The sequence below is a fragment of the Rhamphochromis sp. 'chilingali' genome (assembly GCF_963969265.1).
Source record: "Rhamphochromis sp. 'chilingali' genome assembly, chromosome: 3".
Lineage (NCBI taxonomy): Eukaryota > Metazoa > Chordata > Actinopteri > Cichliformes > Cichlidae > Rhamphochromis > Rhamphochromis sp. 'chilingali'.
In genome coordinates, this window is record NC_137931.1 from 25441015 (window position 1) to 25462433 (window position 21419).

Below are 21419 nucleotides of genomic sequence, written 5' to 3' on the forward strand. Positions count from 1 at the left end.
CAATACTTGTCCTGGAGTGGAGGTCAACAGTGACGCATTAACAGATCCCAAACATCTGATCAGTGATCTTTTCAACATCCCAGTTTCTGAGAAGAATTTCTTGTGCCGACAGAGAACACAGAATATTCCTGGAAGGAAATGGCATAGTCACAGTGTTGTTGACTGTGCTTCTTACTTAACACAGCCTAAAATGTTGCTGGAAGACTATGGCAAGAGCATCTTAATAATATCTTGTCTTCACCCTGGAGACTGTGGAGCAAATTTGGACATTTTTATTAACTGATTAATGATTTTGTCTTTCTTATTGTCCTACCTACAGAGCAAGGAAATTAAATAATATTAGATATTAGATATATCAGATATTTTACCCCTTATTAACTTCTGCCAGGTTTCATGTTATGAAGACCATTGTAGTGATGAAGAAAGACCCTGAACAAATAATCTTCCATGTCAAGATATTTAAGAGTCATTTAATGTCAAAACAAGCAAAACATTTAAGAAAACATGATGCTGTTAATTAACAAACTGTTTTTTGTATTTATTTATAGCAGTTTACAAGCATAATGCTCAGATCAATTAAAACTAATAATACTTTTTAAAAAGCTTAAATATTTACATTTCTTTCTTAATTTTGTTAAACTGATTAAATTAATTATTTTTAATAGTTTTTCAATGGATTGACTGAGCACCACATAAGAGTACATCAGTATTTAGTCATGATATGAATGCTGTGCTATAGTTGCAGTTGTCAATATTGTAAACTGTTGGGGAGCACAAATGGTGTAGAGAGGGATGTTTTGCTTATTGTGAAAAAAGAAAATTAGCAGAATTGCAAACTTGCATAGCTGCCATATATTTAAAAAAAAAAATTCCCATCACAGCCCTGTGGGCTGTCTATCCTTCAGGCTTGGGTCCTCTACCAGAGGCATGGGGAGCTTGGGGGCCTTTCGCAGTATCTTAGCTATTCCTAGGACTGCGCTCTTCTGGACAGAGATCTCCAACGTTGTTCCTGGGATCTCCTGGAGCCACTCGCCTAGCTTGGGAGTCACTGCACCTAGTGCTCCGATTACCACTGGGACCACTGTTACCTTCACCCACCACATCTTCTTGAGCTCTTGAGCATCTTCCGAGTAAGATGGCCCTCCTCAGAGGGCAACATCGCAGAGTAAAGTTACTTTTTACTTTCTTCTTCCTTATTAGTCTCTTGCGAAAACTGCGAGAGCACAGTAATTTTGGACATGTTGACCCAAACCTGCTGGAATCCTACCCAGAGCTAACACGCTATGCTGACCTGATGCTAGGCTGGCCTGAGGCAGGGGACTCTCCTGAGAACAACAAGCCGAAGTGGAGGCATGGCAGATGGGGAATGGCTGACTGAAGGTTCTGGCGCATGATTAGCAAAGGAAGGCTAATACTGCTTGCAAACTTTCAGTCTCTGGAAAATAAAAAGGACGAACTCCAAGCTTGGATTTCCATTCAAAAAGAAATTCAGGAGTGCTCCATACTGTGTTTCTTTGAAACCTGGCTGGCGGAGAGGACACCCGATAAAGCAAACCAGAGGGCTACACGATTTTCAGAGCAGGCACTATGGACAGCGGCAAGATACATGGTGGAGGAACGGCCGCCCTCGTCGAGCAATCATTGTGTACTGACTGTAAGATCACTTCAAAATCCTACTCTGAAAATGTGGAATTTCTCACTCTAACGTTAAGGCCATTTTATTTGCCCAGAAAACTGCAGTGCATTATTGTGAGTGTCGTGTACATCCCCCCGTCCGCTAAGGAGGAGGCTGCACTGAAGGAGCTGCACGACATGATCAACAAGCATGAAAATAAACACCCAAACGCTGCTGTAATTGTTCTGGGAGACTTTAATCACTGTAATCTCCGGGAAAACATGCCTAAACTGCATCAGTTTGTAACCAAACTGGGGAAATAAAATACTGAATCACTGTTACAGCAACATCAGAAATACCTTCTCAGCTGAACCAAAACCTAATTTTGGAAAGTCTGATCACCTAGCAATCTGGCTAAAACCCATCTACAACAAAACCCAGTCACAGTTAGTACTATTAACACCTGGACTGATGGTACAAAAGCCAGCCTTTAGGGCTGCTTAGAGGCTACAGACTTGAGCATCTTCAAAGGAACAGCTAACGACATCCATGAATACACAGAGACTGTTAGCGACTACATAAACTAGTGTTTAACAGGACTGTGCGTAGCTTCCCCAACCAAAAACCCCGGTTTAATGGAGACATTAAACAGAAAATCAGGCAGAGGAGGGAGACCTTCAAGGCAGGAGATCAGGTGGAGTATAAGAGAGCCGCCCGCTATGAACTGCAGAAGTCCATCAGCGCAGCAAAGAGGGGCCACTCAGAAAAACTTGAAGGCTACTACCTGAACAACAACACACGCAGTATGTGGCAGGGAATTCAAGCTGTCACAAACTACAGGGGAACTACAACAACCACAGACCCCCGAGACACCACCCTACCAGACAGCCTCAACACCTTCTATGCCAGGTTTGACAGGCTGAACACACAGACTCCCTCAAAGGCCCCCAGTGACCCCACGGAGACCATCCTCCAGGTGACACACACACAGGTCCTGAAAGCTCTGAAAAGAAGTGAACCCCCACAAGGCTGTGGGACCCGATGAATTTCCTCCCAGAGTATTGAAGGCCTGTGGGGAACGGAGAGCAATCCGATTACTTTTTTCAAGTAACGAAGTTTACTATTGCAAAAATGGTAATTAGATTACCGTTACTTTCCCGTAGGAACGCTGCGTTACTGCGTTACTAAAACGAGAATTTTTGCGAGAATGTCTCATGACAATGACATAAGCGAGTGCGACGTTCGTGACAACAGCTGTGTGCAGATCAACAATGGATAATATATCGAGTGCGGGAGAGAATATGAGCGGGCAGCGTTTAAAGCGTGGAAGTACTGACCTTACTTTGAGTTTGATTCCATAAAACGTGACAAAAACATTAGTGTCTGTTGTGCGTGGGAAGAAAACGTCTTTTTACAGCGGAAAAAAACCCCTAAACTTCCAAGCAAGCACCGAGTGCGCTACGACGTAATGGGAAATTCACAGAGAAACTCGCGGATTCAACTGACTTCAACTGACCGCTGCGGCACACCTGCACCAGGGTAAACCTCCGCCTACCCCAGTCCTGCTTTACAGGTGAAAATAGAGCAACAGGACCGCTGAGTCTTTGATTTTATTTATTTTCTGCTGTGTTTCACTTGCATTTATTTAAAAGACTGAGTGTAAAACACCAAAAAACAATTTCGTTTATGTGCTGGAAAATAGGTTTAAATGTTAAACAAATTTCTTCCAGTCAGAGAATGTTGCATGTAATTAAATTTTTGCTTCATGCATAAAGTTAAAAGATTAAAACTAATAAAACAAGTTTTAAAAGGAGACTTTTTCATTTGATTACATTTTGTATGATGGATTATGCAGAAAAAGTTGAATTGGGCTGAAAGATCTATCGCTTTATCACCTATTCAGGTTGTAAATCATGTTTTTAAAAAGTAACTAAGTAATTAATTACTTTTGAAAATAAGTAATCAGTAAAGTAACGGGATTACTAATCAGTAATTAGTTACTGATTACTTTTTTCAAGTAACTTGACCAACACTGGTGGGGAACAACTAGCTTGTGTGCACATGGATATCTTCAACCTGTCACTATCTCAGGCAGTAGTCCCACATATTTTTAAATCCTCCATCATTATACCAGTTCCCAAAAGACTGGACACATTCGCCCTCAATGAAATCAGGCCAGTGGCACTCACACCAGTCATTATGAAGTGTCTAGAAAAATTGGTTCTCACACACATCAACCACATGTTCCCTGACACTATAGACCCCCTCCAGTTTGCATCACCAATCAACAGTGTTGGGTAAGTTACTTTAAAATAGTAACTTAGTTACATTACTAGTTACTTCTCTCAAAAGTAACTCAGTTACTTCAAGTTACTCGTTACTTTCAAAGTAACTAGTTACTAGGGAAAGTAACTTTGGTTTTACTCAGAATTCTCTCGCTAATGTGTTGCTTCCATAACTTTGCCAGTCTTCTAGCTTGCTTACTTGCCACAAGATCACTGTGCCACCTACCAATAGAAAGGAAAAGATAATGTGCATATTTCCACGAGAGAAATCCCACGCCTGGACCATCATTGACTGCTGCCATGATTCTAGCCTACGTCACAGTGTCATGTGCGCCTTTTACATCCAACACAAAAACTGCAGTCGTGGTGCTTTGATTGTACTCAGAACTCAGAAATTCTTCCTTCTGAATAGGAAGATGTAGGTAACACCAGACTGCAGATGAGCTGCATACAGGGCTGGACTGGGACAGAAAATTGGCCTGGGCATTTTGACTAGAGACCGTCCATCCATCCATCTTCATCCGCTTTGTCCGGGGCCGGGTCGCGGGGGCAGCAGCCTAAGCAAAGAGGCCCAGACCTCCCTCTCCCCAGCCACCTCCTCCAGCTTATCCGGGGGAATACCAAGGCGTTCCCAGGCCAGCCGAGAGATATAATCTCTCCAGCGTGTCCTGGGTCTGCCCCGGGGCCTCCTCCCGGTGGGACATGCCTGGAACACCTCACCCAAGAGGCGCCCAGGGGGCATCCTTGTCAGATGCCCGAACCACCTCAGCTGGCTCCTTTCGATGTGGAGCAGCAGCTGCTCTACTCTGAGCCCCTCCCGGATGGCCGAACTTCTCACCCTATCTCTAAGGGAGAGGCCAGCCACCCTTCGGAGGAAGCTCATTTCTGCCGCTTGTATCCGCGATCTCGTTCTTTCGGTCACTACCCACAGCTCGTGGCCATAGGTGAGGGTAGGGACGTAGATCGACCGGTAAATTGAGAGCTTCGCTTTTACACTCAGCTCCCTCTTCACCACGACGGACCGGTGCAGCGTCCGCATTACTGCAGCTGCAGCCCCAATCCGTCTGTCGATCTCCGGCTCCCTTCTCCCATCACTCACGAACAAGACCCCGAGATACTTGAACTCCTCCACTTGGGGCAGGAGCTCATCCCCGACCCGGAGTGGGCACTCCACCCTTTTCCAGCTGAGAACCATGGCCTCAGATTTGGAGGTGCTGATCCTCATTCCCGCTGCTTCACACTCGGCTGTGAACCATTCCAGTGCGAGCTGGAGGCCCTCACCCGATGAAGCCAACAGAACCACATCATCTGCAAAAATCAGAGATGAGATTCTGAGGCCACCAAAGCAAAAGCCCTCTGCCACTTGGCTGCGCCTAGAAATCCTGTCCATAAAAATTATGAACAGAACCGGAGACAAAGGGCAGCCCTGGCGGAGCCCATCACCCACCAGGAACGAGTCCGACTTATTGCCGGCAATGCGAACCAAGCTCTTGCAACGGTTGTATAGGGATCGAATGGCCCGTAGCAATGGGCCAGACACCCCATATTCCCGCAACACCTCCCACAGGACACCCTGAGGGACACGGTCGAATGCCTTCTCCAAGTCCACAAAACACATGTAGACTGGTTGGGCAAACTCCCATGCACCCTCAAGTATCCTGGAGAGGAAGGCTGGGTACTCTGAACTGCCACTCGGCGCATAAGCGCAGATGACAGTCAGGACCCGTTCCCCGACCCTAAGGCGCAGGGAACAAACCCTCTCGTCCACCGGGAAAAACCCCAACGTACCGGCAGCAAGCCGAGGGGATATTAGGATACCCACCCCAGCCCGCCGCCTCTCACCAGGGGCAACTCCAGACTGAGACAGAGTCCAGCCCCTCTCCAGGAGACTGGTTCCAGAGCCCAAGCCATGCGTAGAGGTGAGCCCGACTATATCTAGCCGGTACCTCTCAACGTCACGCACTAACTCAGGCTCCTTCCCCACCAGAGAGGTGACATTCCATGTCCCTATTGCCAGTCTTGGCAGCCGGGGGTCAGTCCTCCAGGGCCTCCGCTCCTGGCCGCCACCCGGCACACAACTACTACACACAACTAGAGACCGGCCCACCATTATAGCAAAAATCATAAACCCTTTGAATGAAAACAAACACTGTTGTGACAGTGATGTACACTGTTCTGATGGTATATATGCATCAATCTATCAATTGTTTGTTGTAAATTCAGATAATTATTTTTTAAAAGCTAGACATTTTAAATGAGAATAAGAAAGAAAAGTATTTCTTTGTGCCCCCCTTTCCCCATTAATGCCCTACCTGGCCCCCCTGGCAACACTTTGCTAGATCCGCACCTGCACAGTTACCAGCTGTCAGCTACATAAAAAAGGATCCTGGGGTTATTTGTCTCTCAGAAACAGTTCATAACTTCCCTTCAACTCGTTCATGTTAACTAAAAGGTAAACCTGTTTCTCCATCACAGCTCTGATGATCCAGTAAGGACATCTCCTGGTTTCATCTTCATGTTTCTCTCTCACCAGATAACCAAACGATATCATGACCAGCAGCTTTTACAGCTGTGGCTCCAGCAAACATCAGCTGATACTAGAAATTAATATTAAATAAATTCTAACAACAGCTGATCAAGCTTAAACGTGCTGCTGTTGTTTAGCGCGACATCCGCTGGTTTCCTCTTTCGGCGCAAAGTGGGCGATAAACAAACAAGAGAGCCGATCAGCTGATCACTGATCAGTTTTCATGATTGAAGCAGAAACGGGAGAGGGAGGGGGGAGAGGATGAGAGAAGAAGAGGCAGCTGTGCAGCGTAAACACAGAATAACTCCAGCTTTGTGCCTTTTTCATTGTAGCTGAATTACGGGACAAACTGTTCCTTTTCACCTCAATAAGAAACGCGTAATATTTTCTCTGAATACCAGACGGGAGGGTTGGCAACTCTAATAACTTATGAACAAAATAAAGTTCAACATCATTAACTTCATAGCACCCACCCAGCTGTATAGAAACCCCGTCATGCTAGCTAGCACGCAGTACGGAAAAAGTCAGAATAACGAAAATAAACTCCACCTAAACTTGGTTTATATCTGACCCAGAGAGACTGCAGGTCATAACTTCTTACCTGAAGTTCAGTTCACACTTGGACCGGCAGCCGCCTCGGGTCTCTTTTCGTTCTGCGTCCCCTTTCCTTCATCCACCTGCTGGCCTCCACCACTTGCTAATGTTACTGAATCTGTGGAAGCTCCGCGATAGCCACCACGCGAAGTAACGAGTAACGACTAGAGATGGCACGATACCACTTTTTTATGTCCGATACCGATACCGATATCATAAATTTGGATATCTGCCGATACCGATATGAATCCGATATAGTGTTTTTTAATCAACAAAACTGTTTTTTAAAATATCTTGCTGCATTTTGCAAGTCTGCAAGTTCATACTCAAGTTTAAAACAACAACTACACTAAAGCTATTCTGTTATACCTGTATACAAAAAAAATATTTCATAGTTCAGCAATACTGATCAATCTAATAAACTTAAACCTACACCATCCTCACTATTCTGGTATTTTAAAGAGTACTTAGCGTAAATATTAAGCAACCTAACTAATAGGGTTCCAACTCAGTGATCACCTACCAGTTTTTGCAGTTTATGACACTAATTATAAGAAAAATCAGCATGAAGAACAACTGAGATACAGACGTGTAAGGACAGAAGAAACTATGACTGCATTTAAGAACGATCTATTAAATCAGGACTGGGACAAGGTGTACAAAGAAGCTGATATTGATATTGCATATGGCATATTTTTAAGAATATTCATGGAGTTGTACGATAAAAACTGTCCAACAATAAAATACAACAGAAAGCACAAATATTCAGATAGACCATGGCTCACTAAGGGTTTACAAAATGCATGTAAAAAGAAAAATACACTCTATAGGGAATACCTAAAACAAAGAACAAAAGAAGCTGAAAATAAATATAAAAAATACAAAAATAAGTTGACCAATATTATACGTGTATGTAGAAAGGAGTATTATAGTAAAATATTGAACAACAATAAACATAATATGAAAGGAATATGGGATGTTTTAAACGGTATCATTAAAAATAATTCTGGACAACAAAGTTATCCACAATACTTTATCGATAATGGCAATATTATGGAAAACACTGCTGATAAGGTCAACAGCTTTAATCATTATTTTGTAAATATTGGACCAAAACTGGCAGAACAAATTCCTGAGTCACTGCCATCAGTAGACTGTAGTGAAAACCTGATTGATAGGAACCCTAACTCAATGTTCCTCACATCAGTGGAGGAAAAAGAAATAATTGACATTGTACACATGAGTAAATATAAAACATCCACTGATTGTAATGATATTGACATGAAAATCGTCAAGAAGGTCATTGAAGGAATTGTAGGACCTCTAACATATATTTGCAACTTATCATTTCAGACGGGAAAAGTGCCAAACAAAATGAAAATAGCTAAAGTTGTGCCGCTGTATAAAACCGGGGATAGACGCCACTTCACAAATTACAGGCCTGTTTCTTTACTACCACAATTCTCCAAAATCCTAGAAAACCTGTTTAATAAACGATTAGACAAATTCTTAGATAAATATAAATTACTCTCTGACAGTCAATATGGATTCAGATCAAAAAGATCAACATCTCTGGCATTAATCGAATCAATTGAGGAGATTACGAATGCTATAGATCAGAAACAGTATGCAGCTGGAGTATTTCTGGATCTCAAGAAAGCATTCGACACAATCAATCATGACATATTAATTAATAAACTGGAACGGTATGGGATTAGGGGGGTTGTACTGCAATGGGTGAAAAATTATTTAAGTGACCGGAAACAATTTGTGAAGCTGGGTGTCCATTCCTCATCATGCTTGGACATTGCTTGTGGTGTTCCACAAGGCTCTGTACTGGGTCCAAAATTATTTATTATTTATATAAATGATATTTGTAAGGCATCTGATATATTAAAATTAGTATTATTTGCAGATGACACAAATATTTTTTGTTCTGGGGGGAATCTAAAGGAGCTGCTGGATACAATTACTTCAGAAATGTGCAAAATTAAAAAATGGTTTAACAGGAACAAACTATCGCTAAATCTAAGTAAAACTAAAATTATCTTATTTGGGAATTCCCTTAGAAATGCACAAGTGCAGATTCATGTAGATGGTGTGGAAATTGAAAGAGTACTTGAACATAAGTTTCTTGGTGTGATTATAGATGATAAATTAAACTGGAAGTCTCATATAAATCATATACATAACAAAATTTCAAGAAGTGTCTCAATCTTGAGTAAAGTAAAACACATTCTGGACCACAAATCACTCCACATTCTCTATTGTTCCCGGATTGCACCGTATTTGAATTACTGTGCAGAGGTTTGGGGCAATACTTACAAATGTTCGCTATCATCAATCTTTATATTACAAAAAAGGGCCATAAGGATAATCCATAAAACTGGTTAAATAGATCATACAAATCCACTATTCTTAAAATCAAAAATTCTAAAATTCACAGATCTGGTTCATTTTCTCACAGCACAAATTATATATAAAGCAATAAATAACCTGCTTCCTGACAATATTCTAAAAATGTTTTCTAAAAGGGAACGGGGATACAATTTGAGGGGGGAATTAAATTTAAAACATCCTCGTATCCGTACAACATTAAAAAGTTTTTGCATCTCTGTGTGTGGAGTGAAGCTGTGGAACAGACTAAGTAAAGATATGAAGCAATGTCCAAGCATGGCGCAGTTTAAAAAGCGGTTTAAGGATATGGTTTTTACAGGGTACAGGGAAAAGGTAGAGATTTGATAGGGTGTTCTTATCTAATATTTTCATGTGTGTGCGCATGCACGGGTTTGTTGGTATGGGTATATATGTATGTGTATATGTATATATATATATATATATATATATATATATATATATATATATATATATATATATATATATATGTATATATATGTGTATATGTATATGTATATATATGTGTATGTGTGTGTATGTATGTGTGTATGTATGTATATGTATGTATGTATATATGTATATATACATATATATATATATATATATATTAAATATATATAAAATTGTAGGTTGTGTATCCTTCAGGTGTTAATGGGGTTATTGAAAATGTGTATATGTGCGTATGTGTGTATATACGTAGGTATGGATAGATAGAAACATATATGTGTATATATTAAAAAAAAAAAAAAAAAATTACACATAACATATAATGTAATTACAAGGAGGTATTTCTGTAGTCTATTGATACTAGATAGTGGAAAAGGGGTGGGATTAAATAAGCTTATGCTTCTTCCTGCTCCTTTTTGAACATGGACGTTATTTGGAGTTGTGGTTGCTCGTTTTCCTTTTGTTTGCTTTGTTTATTTGTCTCTTTTAATTCTTTTTTTTTTTTATACTTTTTCAACATGTTCAAAATAAAGATTCAATCAATCAATCAATCAAAACTCCCAGCAACAACAAAAGTAAATAAATAAAAAATAGGGAACCACCCCTCACGCTCCACCTCATGATGCTTAATCGACGTAATCAACCTTAATTTGATGAAGTGTGAAAAAAATGCACAGAAATCAATTATTTTTCAAGAAATATTAAATAGATTCAACATCTTTCTTCAACAAAATTGCAGACTGCACAGATGGTACCTTCCCAAAGTAAAAAGTACTATAGCTTACTAGGGTATATATATTAGACTTAATAGTCACTATATACAGTAATTGACTTCTATTCATTTTACATCAAATTAAAACTTTGGGTGTCAGATAATTATTTATTAAAAGCTCGACATTTTAAATGAGAATAAGAAAGAAAAGTATGTCTTTGTGCCCCCTTTTCCCTGTTAATGCCCTATCGGCCCCCCTGGCTAAACTTTGCTAGATCCGCCCCTGCACAGTTACCAGCGTCAGCTACGTAGAAAAAGATCCTCGAGTAGAAAGTAATATTAAATAAATTCTAACAACAGCTTATCAAGCTTAAACGTGCTGCTGTTGTTCAGCCGCTGGTTTCCTCTTTCTGGTGCAAAGTGGGCCAAAAGCAAACTAGAGACACGGACTCGCGACAGAAAAGCCGATCAGCTGATCGTTAAGCAGTTTCATGATTGAAGTAGCAGCAGGAGAGGCAGTCGCTTGTTAAGCTTAACGCAGGAATGCTTTACAAACATTCAGAGATGGACTTACACACTTGCTTTACTTCTCTCGGGGATAACTTTGTCGGAGATGAAATGCCAGGTTGCTAGCGAAGCTCCAAATGCTATCCAGACCACCGACAGGTCCCGCATGCCACAGCCGCTCTATCAGTGATGCATACTGCTCCGACGTGCTAGCGTTCTGAGGCGAGTTACGGCGTGTTGCAAGTTTTGTGAGGTGCTTTCGTGATATTTAATGGATCGGATTACATTTTTTATTTTTCTCCGATATCCGATCCAGTAATTTAGGTCAGTATCGGACCGATACGATACGTAATATCGGATCGGTCCATCTCTAGTAACGACCCTATCTAAATCCCAGTAACGACTAACGCGTTCCTGATTTTGGCATAATAACTAGTTACCGTGCTCGTTACCACAATAATAACGTAGTTACTGTAACGCGTTAGTCCCAACACTGCCAATCAATCAGTGGATGATGCAACAGCAATAGCCCTGCAACACACACTGCAACACCTGGAAAGCAACAGAACGCATGTCAGGATGCTCTTCCTGGACTACAGCTCTGCATTCAACACCATCCCCCCAGGCAAGCTGACAGAAGCAGACAGACCTTGGCATCCCGACTCTGACCCGTAACCGGATTCTGGACGTTTTGACAGACAGACCACAAGTGGTGAGCATAGGAGGTGCTCACAGTCAGCACAGGATCTCCACAGGGCTGCTGTCTCAGCCCCAAGCTCTTCACCCTGTACACCTATGACTATGTCTCCACCAAGGAAAACTCCATCGTCATCAAATACGCTGACGACACCACCATCATGGGGCTCATCAAGGAGTGGGTACACGACTCTGGTAGACAGTGTTCATTCCTACAGAGAGGAAAATGACCTCATCCTCAACCCTGCCAAAAAAAGAGAGAATTATTAGGGACACACACCGTCCAGCTCACCCTCTGCACAGACACAAAAATTGTTACGTACAATCTGAGACACAACAAAGCAGACAGCATCATCACAGAACAAGGTTTTTCAACTGCTTCTTTCCCGCAATTGTCAGACTGATAGCTAACAAAAAACAACTGAACACTTAAAATAACACAGCACTACTTTACCTCATTTTGAATGTACAAAAATCACTTATTAATGTGCAATACTTACTGAGATCTGTGAAATGTGCAATATTATGTGTACAATACTATTACACTGTTTATATATAATATACTATTAATATACTTCTTCTGTTTGTCTACCACCACTATGTCCAGTTGGTTAGCCACCACCATTTTGTCCATCTGTATCTCAAAGTCCCACAGGATCTTAGCTTGGTCATTCTCCACCGTCCTTGGGGGCATCACCCATTTTGAACAGGACTTCCAGGCCGTATTTGGCCTGGAAGTCCTGGCTATGTCTGGCATAGTATACAGAAACATCAAATACAGGCCAGGACTTCCAGGCCAAATACGGCCTGGAAGTCCTGGCCTGTATTTGATGTTTCTGTATACTATGCCAGACACTTGCTTATGGAGTTCCATATGTGCCCTGCTTGCTAGCATCTTGCACCCTGCTGTTATGTGCTGGGTTGTGCTGGATTTATATCTTGATGTCAGTGGCTTCTATCTCCTCCTTTGGCCAACTTATTATCCCATCCAGGTACCTGATCAGGTACCTGGATGGGATGGCATAGATATTGATCTTGTTCTTACAGGACTTGCCAACACTCTGCAGGTACTTGGTGGTTCCAGCTTTCCCAGTGGCCTCTTCATGATTCCCATTTGCCTGTAGGATCCCCAGGTACTTGTACCTCTCCTCTATGCCTGCAATGTTGCCTTCTGGTAGTTGGATCCCCTCAGTTCTGACTACCTTCCCTCTCTTTGTTATCATCCGACTACATTTCTGCAGTCCGAACAATATTCTGATGTCATTGCTGTATAGCCTGGTAGTGTGGATCAGTGAATCGATGTCTCATTCACTCTTGGCATAAAGCTTGATGTCATCCATGTACAGGAGGTGGCTGACAACTGCTCCATTCAGAAGTCGGTATCCATAGCCAGTCTTGTTGATGATCTTACTGTGGGGGTTCAGGCCTATGCAGAAGAGCAATGGGGACAGAGCACCTCCTTGGTAGATCTCACACTTGATGGTGACCTGTGCTATGGGCTTGAAGATTGCCTCTAGTGTTATCCGCCACATCCTCATTGAATTCCTGATGAAGGCTCTTAGGGTCCTGTTGATCTTGTATAGGTCAGGCCTTGGCCAGTTCTAGACAGGCATATATGAGGGGCCAGACAGAAATATAAAGGGGGCACATGGTGGCAATGGAGGCGGGAAAGGTGTGGGGGTTGGGTGGGGTGCTCTGGATTAGGGCTGCCACAAACTATTATTTTCATAGTCGACTAGTCACCGATTATTTTTGCAATTAGTCGACTAATCAGATCATGCATCCATTTGACGTAAAACGTACATTTTATTGCACCTGCATGCATCGACTCTTATGTACCTATCATTAGCTTACAGCTTGAAGTGTTTAAGGTATGTGGTAACTAAAAATAAAGACAAAATGATAGTCTATTAAACCTTTAATGAAATTTGCAGATTGAATTTCCTTGCTATCGAAAATATAACAGGACACTGGAGTAAACAATAACATTTTTAAGTTATCTAAGTGATTTATATATCATGTTTAACCTGAGTAGCGAAAGACCGCAGGGGGTTAGAAAACGATGTGCCCGGAGTTCGCTGTTCTCGCCAGCTCTAATGAGCCTTGAACCTCCAGCTAGCTATTGAGCTGGTGGGTAACAGACGTCTCCGAAAACGTCAGAGCACTTTTGCAAATATGTGATGTCTTGATAAATCGAGGAGATATTTGAAGTTTACACAGCTACATTCTCGCCTGAAAATATCTTAAAAGTTTATTTTGTGACCCAGAAAGAGTAATATTAAAACCAAGTAGCTACCACCATTGCTGAAAACTGGAAGCCAAACAGGCAAAAGTACATTCTTCGCAGCTACGCTTCATCTCAGAGGCAGGTTAATAAGTTGGACTGAACTTAACCACAATACTTTGACATGGGTTCTTTATAAACTTGAGTCCAACTTGAAGGCGGTGGCAAGATGCATCAAATTGATGTATAGCTGGGTGTAGGGTGGGGTGTGAGTTCTCTGCCGAGTCCTGTGTGAGCCTGCACAAACAGCGCACGGAGGTAAAGAGCAAACGAGATGTGAAACCTATCATCTCATTTGTGCCTTTTCCAGCGGATTTTTCAGCTACTGTAGTAAATCTTGTCCATATTCAGTTTGTGGGTAAACTATTATTTTCTTTCTCAACTTCTAAAAATTTGACTTAAGGGGGCAGGACGTTTGTTTAAGGGGGCATTGCCCCCTCTTGCCCCAGCATATAGCCGGCCCCGGGTCAGGCATTCCAGGATCCAGGTGTGAGGCATTGAGTCATAGGCCTTCTTGTAATCAATCCAGGCAGTGCACAGGTTGGTCAGCTTAGTCTTGCAGTCTCAGCTGACTGCTCGGCCTACCAGTAGCTGTTGTTTTGCACCTTTGGTATTCTTGCCAATCCCTTTCTGTGCCCCGCTCATGTATTGACCCATGTGCTTGTTCATCTTAGCTGCTATGATGCCTAACAGGAGCTTCCATGTGGTACTGAGGCAGGTTATAGGCCAGTCGTGGGATGGGGCCGGTCCCATCTGGGGGTCCTTGAGGATCAGGACCATCCGGCCTTCAGTTAGCCATCCAGGTGTCTCTTGTCAATGATCAGCTGGTTCATTTGTGCTGCCAGAAGCTCATGGAGTGCAGTCAGCTTCTTTAGCCAGTAGGTGTGAACCATGTCGGGGCCTGGTGCTGTCCAACTCTTCATACTGGACACCCTTTCTTGTATGTCTGCCACTGTGATGGTTACTGGTCCCTTTTCAGGGAGGTTGCTGTGGTCTGCTCTCAGATCCACTAACCACTGAGCATTGCTGTTATGGGTTGCATCCATCTCCCATATGCTCTTCCAGTATTGTTTCATTTCCGATGTGAAAGACTGTTAAAGACATATAGAAAATGATTGCTTTTTAAGTTGTTACTGCTAAAAAACAAAACTGTGAACATTGAAATAGTTTAATATGTAAAGTGTTGTTGTTTAAATTAGGTTGTATTTACCTCATTTTAAGATTTTGTAAGGACAAGACATTTTTTAATTATGTCTCAATCAGTAAAACCTTACTTTACAGAGAGGGTACTCCAGAACGTGATATCACCATGGGTAAAACCACTCAAAATCAAATAAAAGTTCATATTTAAAGTATTTATAATCAATAAATTTATAATAGGAAGGGTTGAAGAAAATTTGCTTTTTACATTCTTATATCCATCTACTTACTGGTGAGCCTATAGCCCTGATTGTCATTGCTCTGTATGTCCACTTTATAATAAATGTCTTATTCATTTCTTGACCTGAAGGCATCCTCTTCATCTGACATTAGAAATGGAAGTTGGGAAACCTTGAGACTTTTTTTTTTGTCTGTTTTCATCAATGCTGCATTTTCTGGTCTCTGGTTCCCACAGACTTTTAACTATTCATTTATTCTCTTATTTAGCTCACAGTCATGATCCACAATGCACTTATTTTTCCAGATTTATAATACATATCTCCAGGTGAAGGTCAACAGTGATACAATGAAATATTCCAAACAACTGATCTGTAATTTCTCATCGTCACAGCTTCTGAGAACATGCGTGTTCCTGGAAGAGGCTGACACAGTCACTGTGCTGTTGATTGTGTTTCTTAATTAACATGCCCTAAAATATTGCCTGAAAACTTCATAAACAACAGCTTAATAATACAGTTACACCAAAAATTTGATGGACAAAGAAACAGTTTTTGTAGTTTGGCCTCCGTATGCAACATTTTAAACCACTCGGTAAGATATGATTAAAGTGCCTCTACCAATTTTACTTCAAGATGTATTGTGTTAACTGTTATGGATATATATTTTTCAGAGGGTTAACAGTTCTTGTAAAAACTAAAAGTCAGTGATTTCCTGAAGTCTCAAATCCATTGAAATCACCAAATGTTGCATTTCCTTCATTGAGATGCTCTACCAGGCCTTTACTGCAGCAACCTTCAGCTTCTGCTTGTTTGTGGGTCTCTCTGCATCACGTTTTAGCTATAATAACTGAAAAGCTGCCCTACTGGGTTGCAATCAGGTGACTGATGTGGTCATCTGAGAAACTCTTGGGTTTTATTTTTATTATGCCTCGGGGGTGGACAGCAGTCACATCGTCAGTAGACACTAGACGCCTGTTTCCACTGGCAGCCATACTTGCCCATTCCATAACACTGCCTCTACCAAATCATGTGGTATCCCTTAGATCATGAGTTGTCTTCTTCTCTATCCCACTCTCTTCCCATCATTCTGGTACATTATCCTTGGTTTCAACTGTTTCTCCTCTTCTCTGGTCTAATCTGTCTCTCCTTTTCTTGAGTGTAACCAGTAGTTGTACATTGTTGTTAAGTCTCTGTATTTACATTCATGAAGCTGTCACCTGATCATAGACTTTAAAAGTGATATATCCACCTCCCCAAGAGTGTTCTTAAAATGATTAAATCGTGTGAACTTGTTTTTCTTAACCATGGAAATAATACTATCGTTATGATTTTTACTCATCTTCCTTCAGGCCTTTTGATGTTGCTGAACTAGTCATTATAGTCACTGCTTTTAAAAATGTATCTGACTATTAATTTGGCTGCTCCTAACATTTTTTGTTATTTCTCTAAGATTTCATCAGGTTTATTCAACCTGATGATGACCTGTTTGATATGCAATGACCTTCATCTGGGCCTTATATTTAAAATTATGGAGAAAAGCAATAAAATAAAAAATTCAACTCTGAATTAACTTCAGATATCATGTCTACTCTATTTGTCATTAAGTAAAGGGACAGTCCTAACCTGGCCATGAAAGTGGATGTCAGCCTGTTATGAGCCTGAAAATGGGTGTATAAACATGTGTGTAATTCCTAATGGATCTGTGGAACATTTTACCACTGGAACATAACATCCTGTATATTTTCTATGCATTAAATCATAAACACTTACATGAACATTAAGAATAGAATATTCACTTAAATGTTTTAAATGTTAAATGTTTTTCACGCTGATAAATATGAATCTATATATATTGCAACACCTTAAACTATTTACCAGACTAAGTAAGCCGCTCATAAATGTATAATATCAATGTATTTGTTTTATTTATAGTATCTGCTATATTTGCACTTGTCAGTTAATATTGTAGAAATCGTCACTGTGGTAGCACAGATACCACAGAGTGGGGTTTGCATATTGATTATTGTGTTTAAAAAGGCCTTTAAAGCAAGTTTTAACATGTCTTAGGATATAGAATAAGATATGAAGCAATTAATACAGCCAGAAGCTGCATTATCAACAATAGAATCCCTCCCACTCAAACTTCTGTTTACAGCATTTATAATCAATGGTTTTAAAATAATAGGTGTTGAAGAAAGGAAACTCTTTACTTTACAGTGATTTTCAGTTAAGCTGCGTGGCTGTGACACACTTATAACCTTGAATTTGTCCACAGCATGCTGCTGGTTCTAAAAGAAAAAGCTCTTAAAAGCCTTTCCTTCCTGACCTGTTTATCTAAAACCAGCAGGCAGTCACACACAAATATATACTGGTGAATACAGTGGAGCATTTAGGTAAATAAATAGATAGACATTTCCTCTAAAGAGTGTGAAGACAAAGACTAAAGATTGGTCATAAATAAAAGAAAATATTGGTCATATATATTGGTCATAAAAAAATCTTTTTTCTTCATAAACATTATAGAAAGGGATTCAGCACACTTAAGTTGAAACATATAAAACCTAAAATGTAATAAGTTATTGCTTTGTCAACGGTTTTGCTGCCCTCATCTGATCATAGGCCATTATTGCAAGTTTAACTAGATTAACTACATTAATCTATTGCAGACATCAAAACTGATGTATACTGTGGACTATTTCATGTAGAATTTGTACATACATAACATACTTCATTTACTTTGGGTGTAGCTGAGTAATGGTATTTGCCTCAACTCTTCAGTATTGGTAATCATTGTTCCCTTTACTTGCAGGAAAGGTTCTTGTTGTTTCTATGATGGGCATCAGTCGTTCTGCTATCCTGGTGGCTTGCTACCTGATGATCTTCCAGAACATGACCATCATGGAGGCTCTGACCTCAATCAGGAAAAAACGTGCCATCAACCCCAACGAAGGCTTCCTGAAGCAGCTGAGAGAGTTCAATGAGACCCTCATGGAGGAGCGAGATGATGACGACGAAACACTAAGCCAGTGCTCTGTGATTGATGCTCGAGCGCGTACTCGCATCTTTGGGGAAGAGGATGATGAGGATACGGACACAGAGGAAGAGCAGAGTATGATTGAGGTGAAAGCGAACTCCATTATGATGGAGGAGGAGGAGGATGGAGAAAGTGTGATGAGCAGCGTTGCCTCCTCTGCAGCTGCTGCAGCACTTAAAAGTGGTTTGACTGGAGCACAGAATGGGTTCAACAACCAGGTATCCAATGGTGTCCCAAATAAGTTTGTTCTATCTGAACAAGGGGGCAAGGAAGATGGGGATGATGATGATGATGGTCTGGACAGCATGATTCAGGAGTGGCAGAGGAGGAATGAAAAATACCAGAATGATGAGTGGTGGGAGGCACAGCTGAACACTGATGGGGAAGATGAGCAGTCTCTTCCGGGGGTTTTTACAAAGAAGACAAAAGAAGTTGGAGACACTGATGTGGAGAGCGTAACCAGTGAGGACATACGAGCTGTGAAAGAGCGGCTGAAACGTCGCAACAGACGCCCACCCTCTGACACAATGTCCACCTCCAGCTGCATGAGTTACTCTGATCTTTGGAAGCAGCGGCTTAAGGAGATCGAAGAGCAAGCAGCTGCTCGGTACCGCAAGAAAGAAGATGATGAAGGCAGTGAGAGCACTGCCACTGAAGACGAAGGAGTAAAGAAGACGATTGATGATGAAGTAGATAGCATCCTCTCTGACACCAGCTCCATGTTTAACTTCTGTCAGAAGAATAAGGAGAAGATGTCACCACTGGAACGTTGGCGAATCAAGAGAATCCAGTTTGGGTGGAACAAGAAAGATCGTGAGGATGGAGAGAAAAGTTCTGTTGGTGATGGTGAGGAAGAAGCCAGGACACCATCTCTGCAAGACGTCAATCTGACAGCGTATCAGGCATGGAAGCTGAGGCAGCAGAAGCGTCTCGGGGAAGAGAACACAGATGAGATTCTGGAGCTGAGCAGAGGCGAGGACTTAGCAACAATCAGAAGAAGACAACGACGTGAAGAGCTTCTGGAGCGTTCAAAGAAAACTTTAGAAGAAAGCCAGTCCGTATGTGGCTGGGAAACAGAAAGTTGCGTTAGTGGTGGTACGATACCTCTATCTGCCTTCTGGGCTGGAGCTGGTGTTACAGGGCCGCCAAGTGTTGCCAATGATGACAATATGTCCATGCTCAGTGGTAGATCTTCCATAATTTCTTCAGTTTCCCAGGCTCACAGCACAAGATCCTCACAGTTTGGAATCCCAGCAAATCCTGTGCCACCAGTACCGCCGATCCTCCCAGTTCCAACTGTGCAGGGCCCTGGAGGTGAACCAATGGTCAATCTGGCTAGCATCCAAAACTGGATTGCTAATGTTGTTTCAGAAACAATCAAACAGAAGCAGAGTGAAATGAGCCTTCCTCCTCCATCACGTGCCGGGTCTGAATTGAGCTTTGGTGCTCCATCAAACGTGATTTCAAGGCGCAGTGTCGATGATGACAAAGCATCCTTGCTGAGTGGTGCTTCCTACTCCAGCTCTCTGTCACAAGATCGAGGCAGGGCAGCATCAGTCCTCTCCAGTGGCGGTTCAAGCAGCATCTCCGGTCTCAGTGGTAGAGGCTCAGCATTAGGCTCTAACCTTGGCTCCACCCTAGGCTCAAAGAAAAACAAGATCACCACTACCAGTGTTCCTCTCTTCAGCCTCTTCCAGGACCAAGTTAACCTGGATAAACTGGATGCCATGGACAAGGAGATCAAGTCAGAGATGAGGGACAAGATGTCTACCTATGAAAAGAAGAAGATCCTGGAAGACAACAAACGCAGTACTCTGTTTAAGAAAAAGAAGCCAAAGGAGGATGAAGATGAGGAGGAGGAAAGGAAGAAGAAAGAGGAGGAGTTTCTTGAGGAGACAAAGAAAAAGGAGAAACCAAAGAGGACTTACGGTCTATCGGGGTGCCTGAATCTTAACCCAGCGCTGGAGAAAGATAAAAACACCAACATTGATGACTGGCTGAAAAGTGTCAGGCCTCCCCCGAGAAAACCAGCTTCAGGAACTGAAGCTGGTCCATCAGAGGACCCCTATGATGATCTTGATGCCTCAGCTTCTGAATTTGACTTCTCAAGCAGAAGAGCCTCTTATGCTGCTGACGAAGATGATGATGAGGAAACGTATGGCATTACTTCCAGATACCGAGCCAGGTTACACGAAGATCTATCAAGTGAAGACACAGAATATTCCTGCAGTGGCTTCACACAATCCCACAGCTACAGCCAACCGGGAAGACCGTACGGCGCTGTTCATCATTCACGATACGAAAGCAATGAGACAGAAGGGAGAAGGACTAGGAGACAGGAAGCCACAGAAGAGGAGGAGGATGACATCTCCACCTTCATTGCCCAAACCAGGCAGAGGATTAGGGCTCGAGCTGCCGCGGAGGCTGAAGACGACGAGGTTCTCGCTGCTTGGAGAGCTCAGCAGGAGGCAAAGCGAGAGAAGCAAAACTTAGAAAATACTACTGATGCAGACAGGTTTTAGAAAATGTAAAAGAGCCAATTCTGTGCTGCTGCTGCTGCTAGCTCACACAAAGCTCTTTTTGTTTGGTCAAGGAGTGAAAACAAAGGATGTACAAATTGCAATAATTCTAATGCACAAAAAACACTAGCATTCACATCCATAGAAAAATATGCACCTTGACCTTTTCATATTACATCAGCACTGCAAAGAAATTAAGGATTTGAGCCTGTTTTACTATTAAAATGGAAGAAATACACAATACAGTTCTCAGTTAAGGTTTTTCTTGTACCACAATTGAATGTAAAACACAATGAATGCAAATTTTCATAGAAAAGATGATGTGAAACTTCTAAAAAAAAAAAATAGGAAAAGTCCCTCGAATTTGTACTCTTGCACAATTTTACTATTGTAATAAATTTTCTGATGAATGATGATTTGGGC

General features: G+C 41.7%; 1 protein-coding gene across 3 annotated transcripts in view; it reads left to right on the forward strand.

Annotated features, from left to right (window-relative positions):
- Positions 1–21419, forward strand: part of dusp27 (dual specificity phosphatase 27) — a 35604-nt gene extending 14185 nt beyond the window's left edge. For all 3 annotated transcript variants that reach the window (XM_080879126.1, XM_080879125.1, XM_080879127.1), the window contains exon 8: positions 18253–21419. In XM_080879126.1, coding sequence (XP_080735252.1) covers positions 18253–20999 — 2747 coding nt within the window. In that variant the 3' untranslated portion in view covers positions 21000–21419. The remainder of the gene's footprint in view (positions 1–18252) is intronic.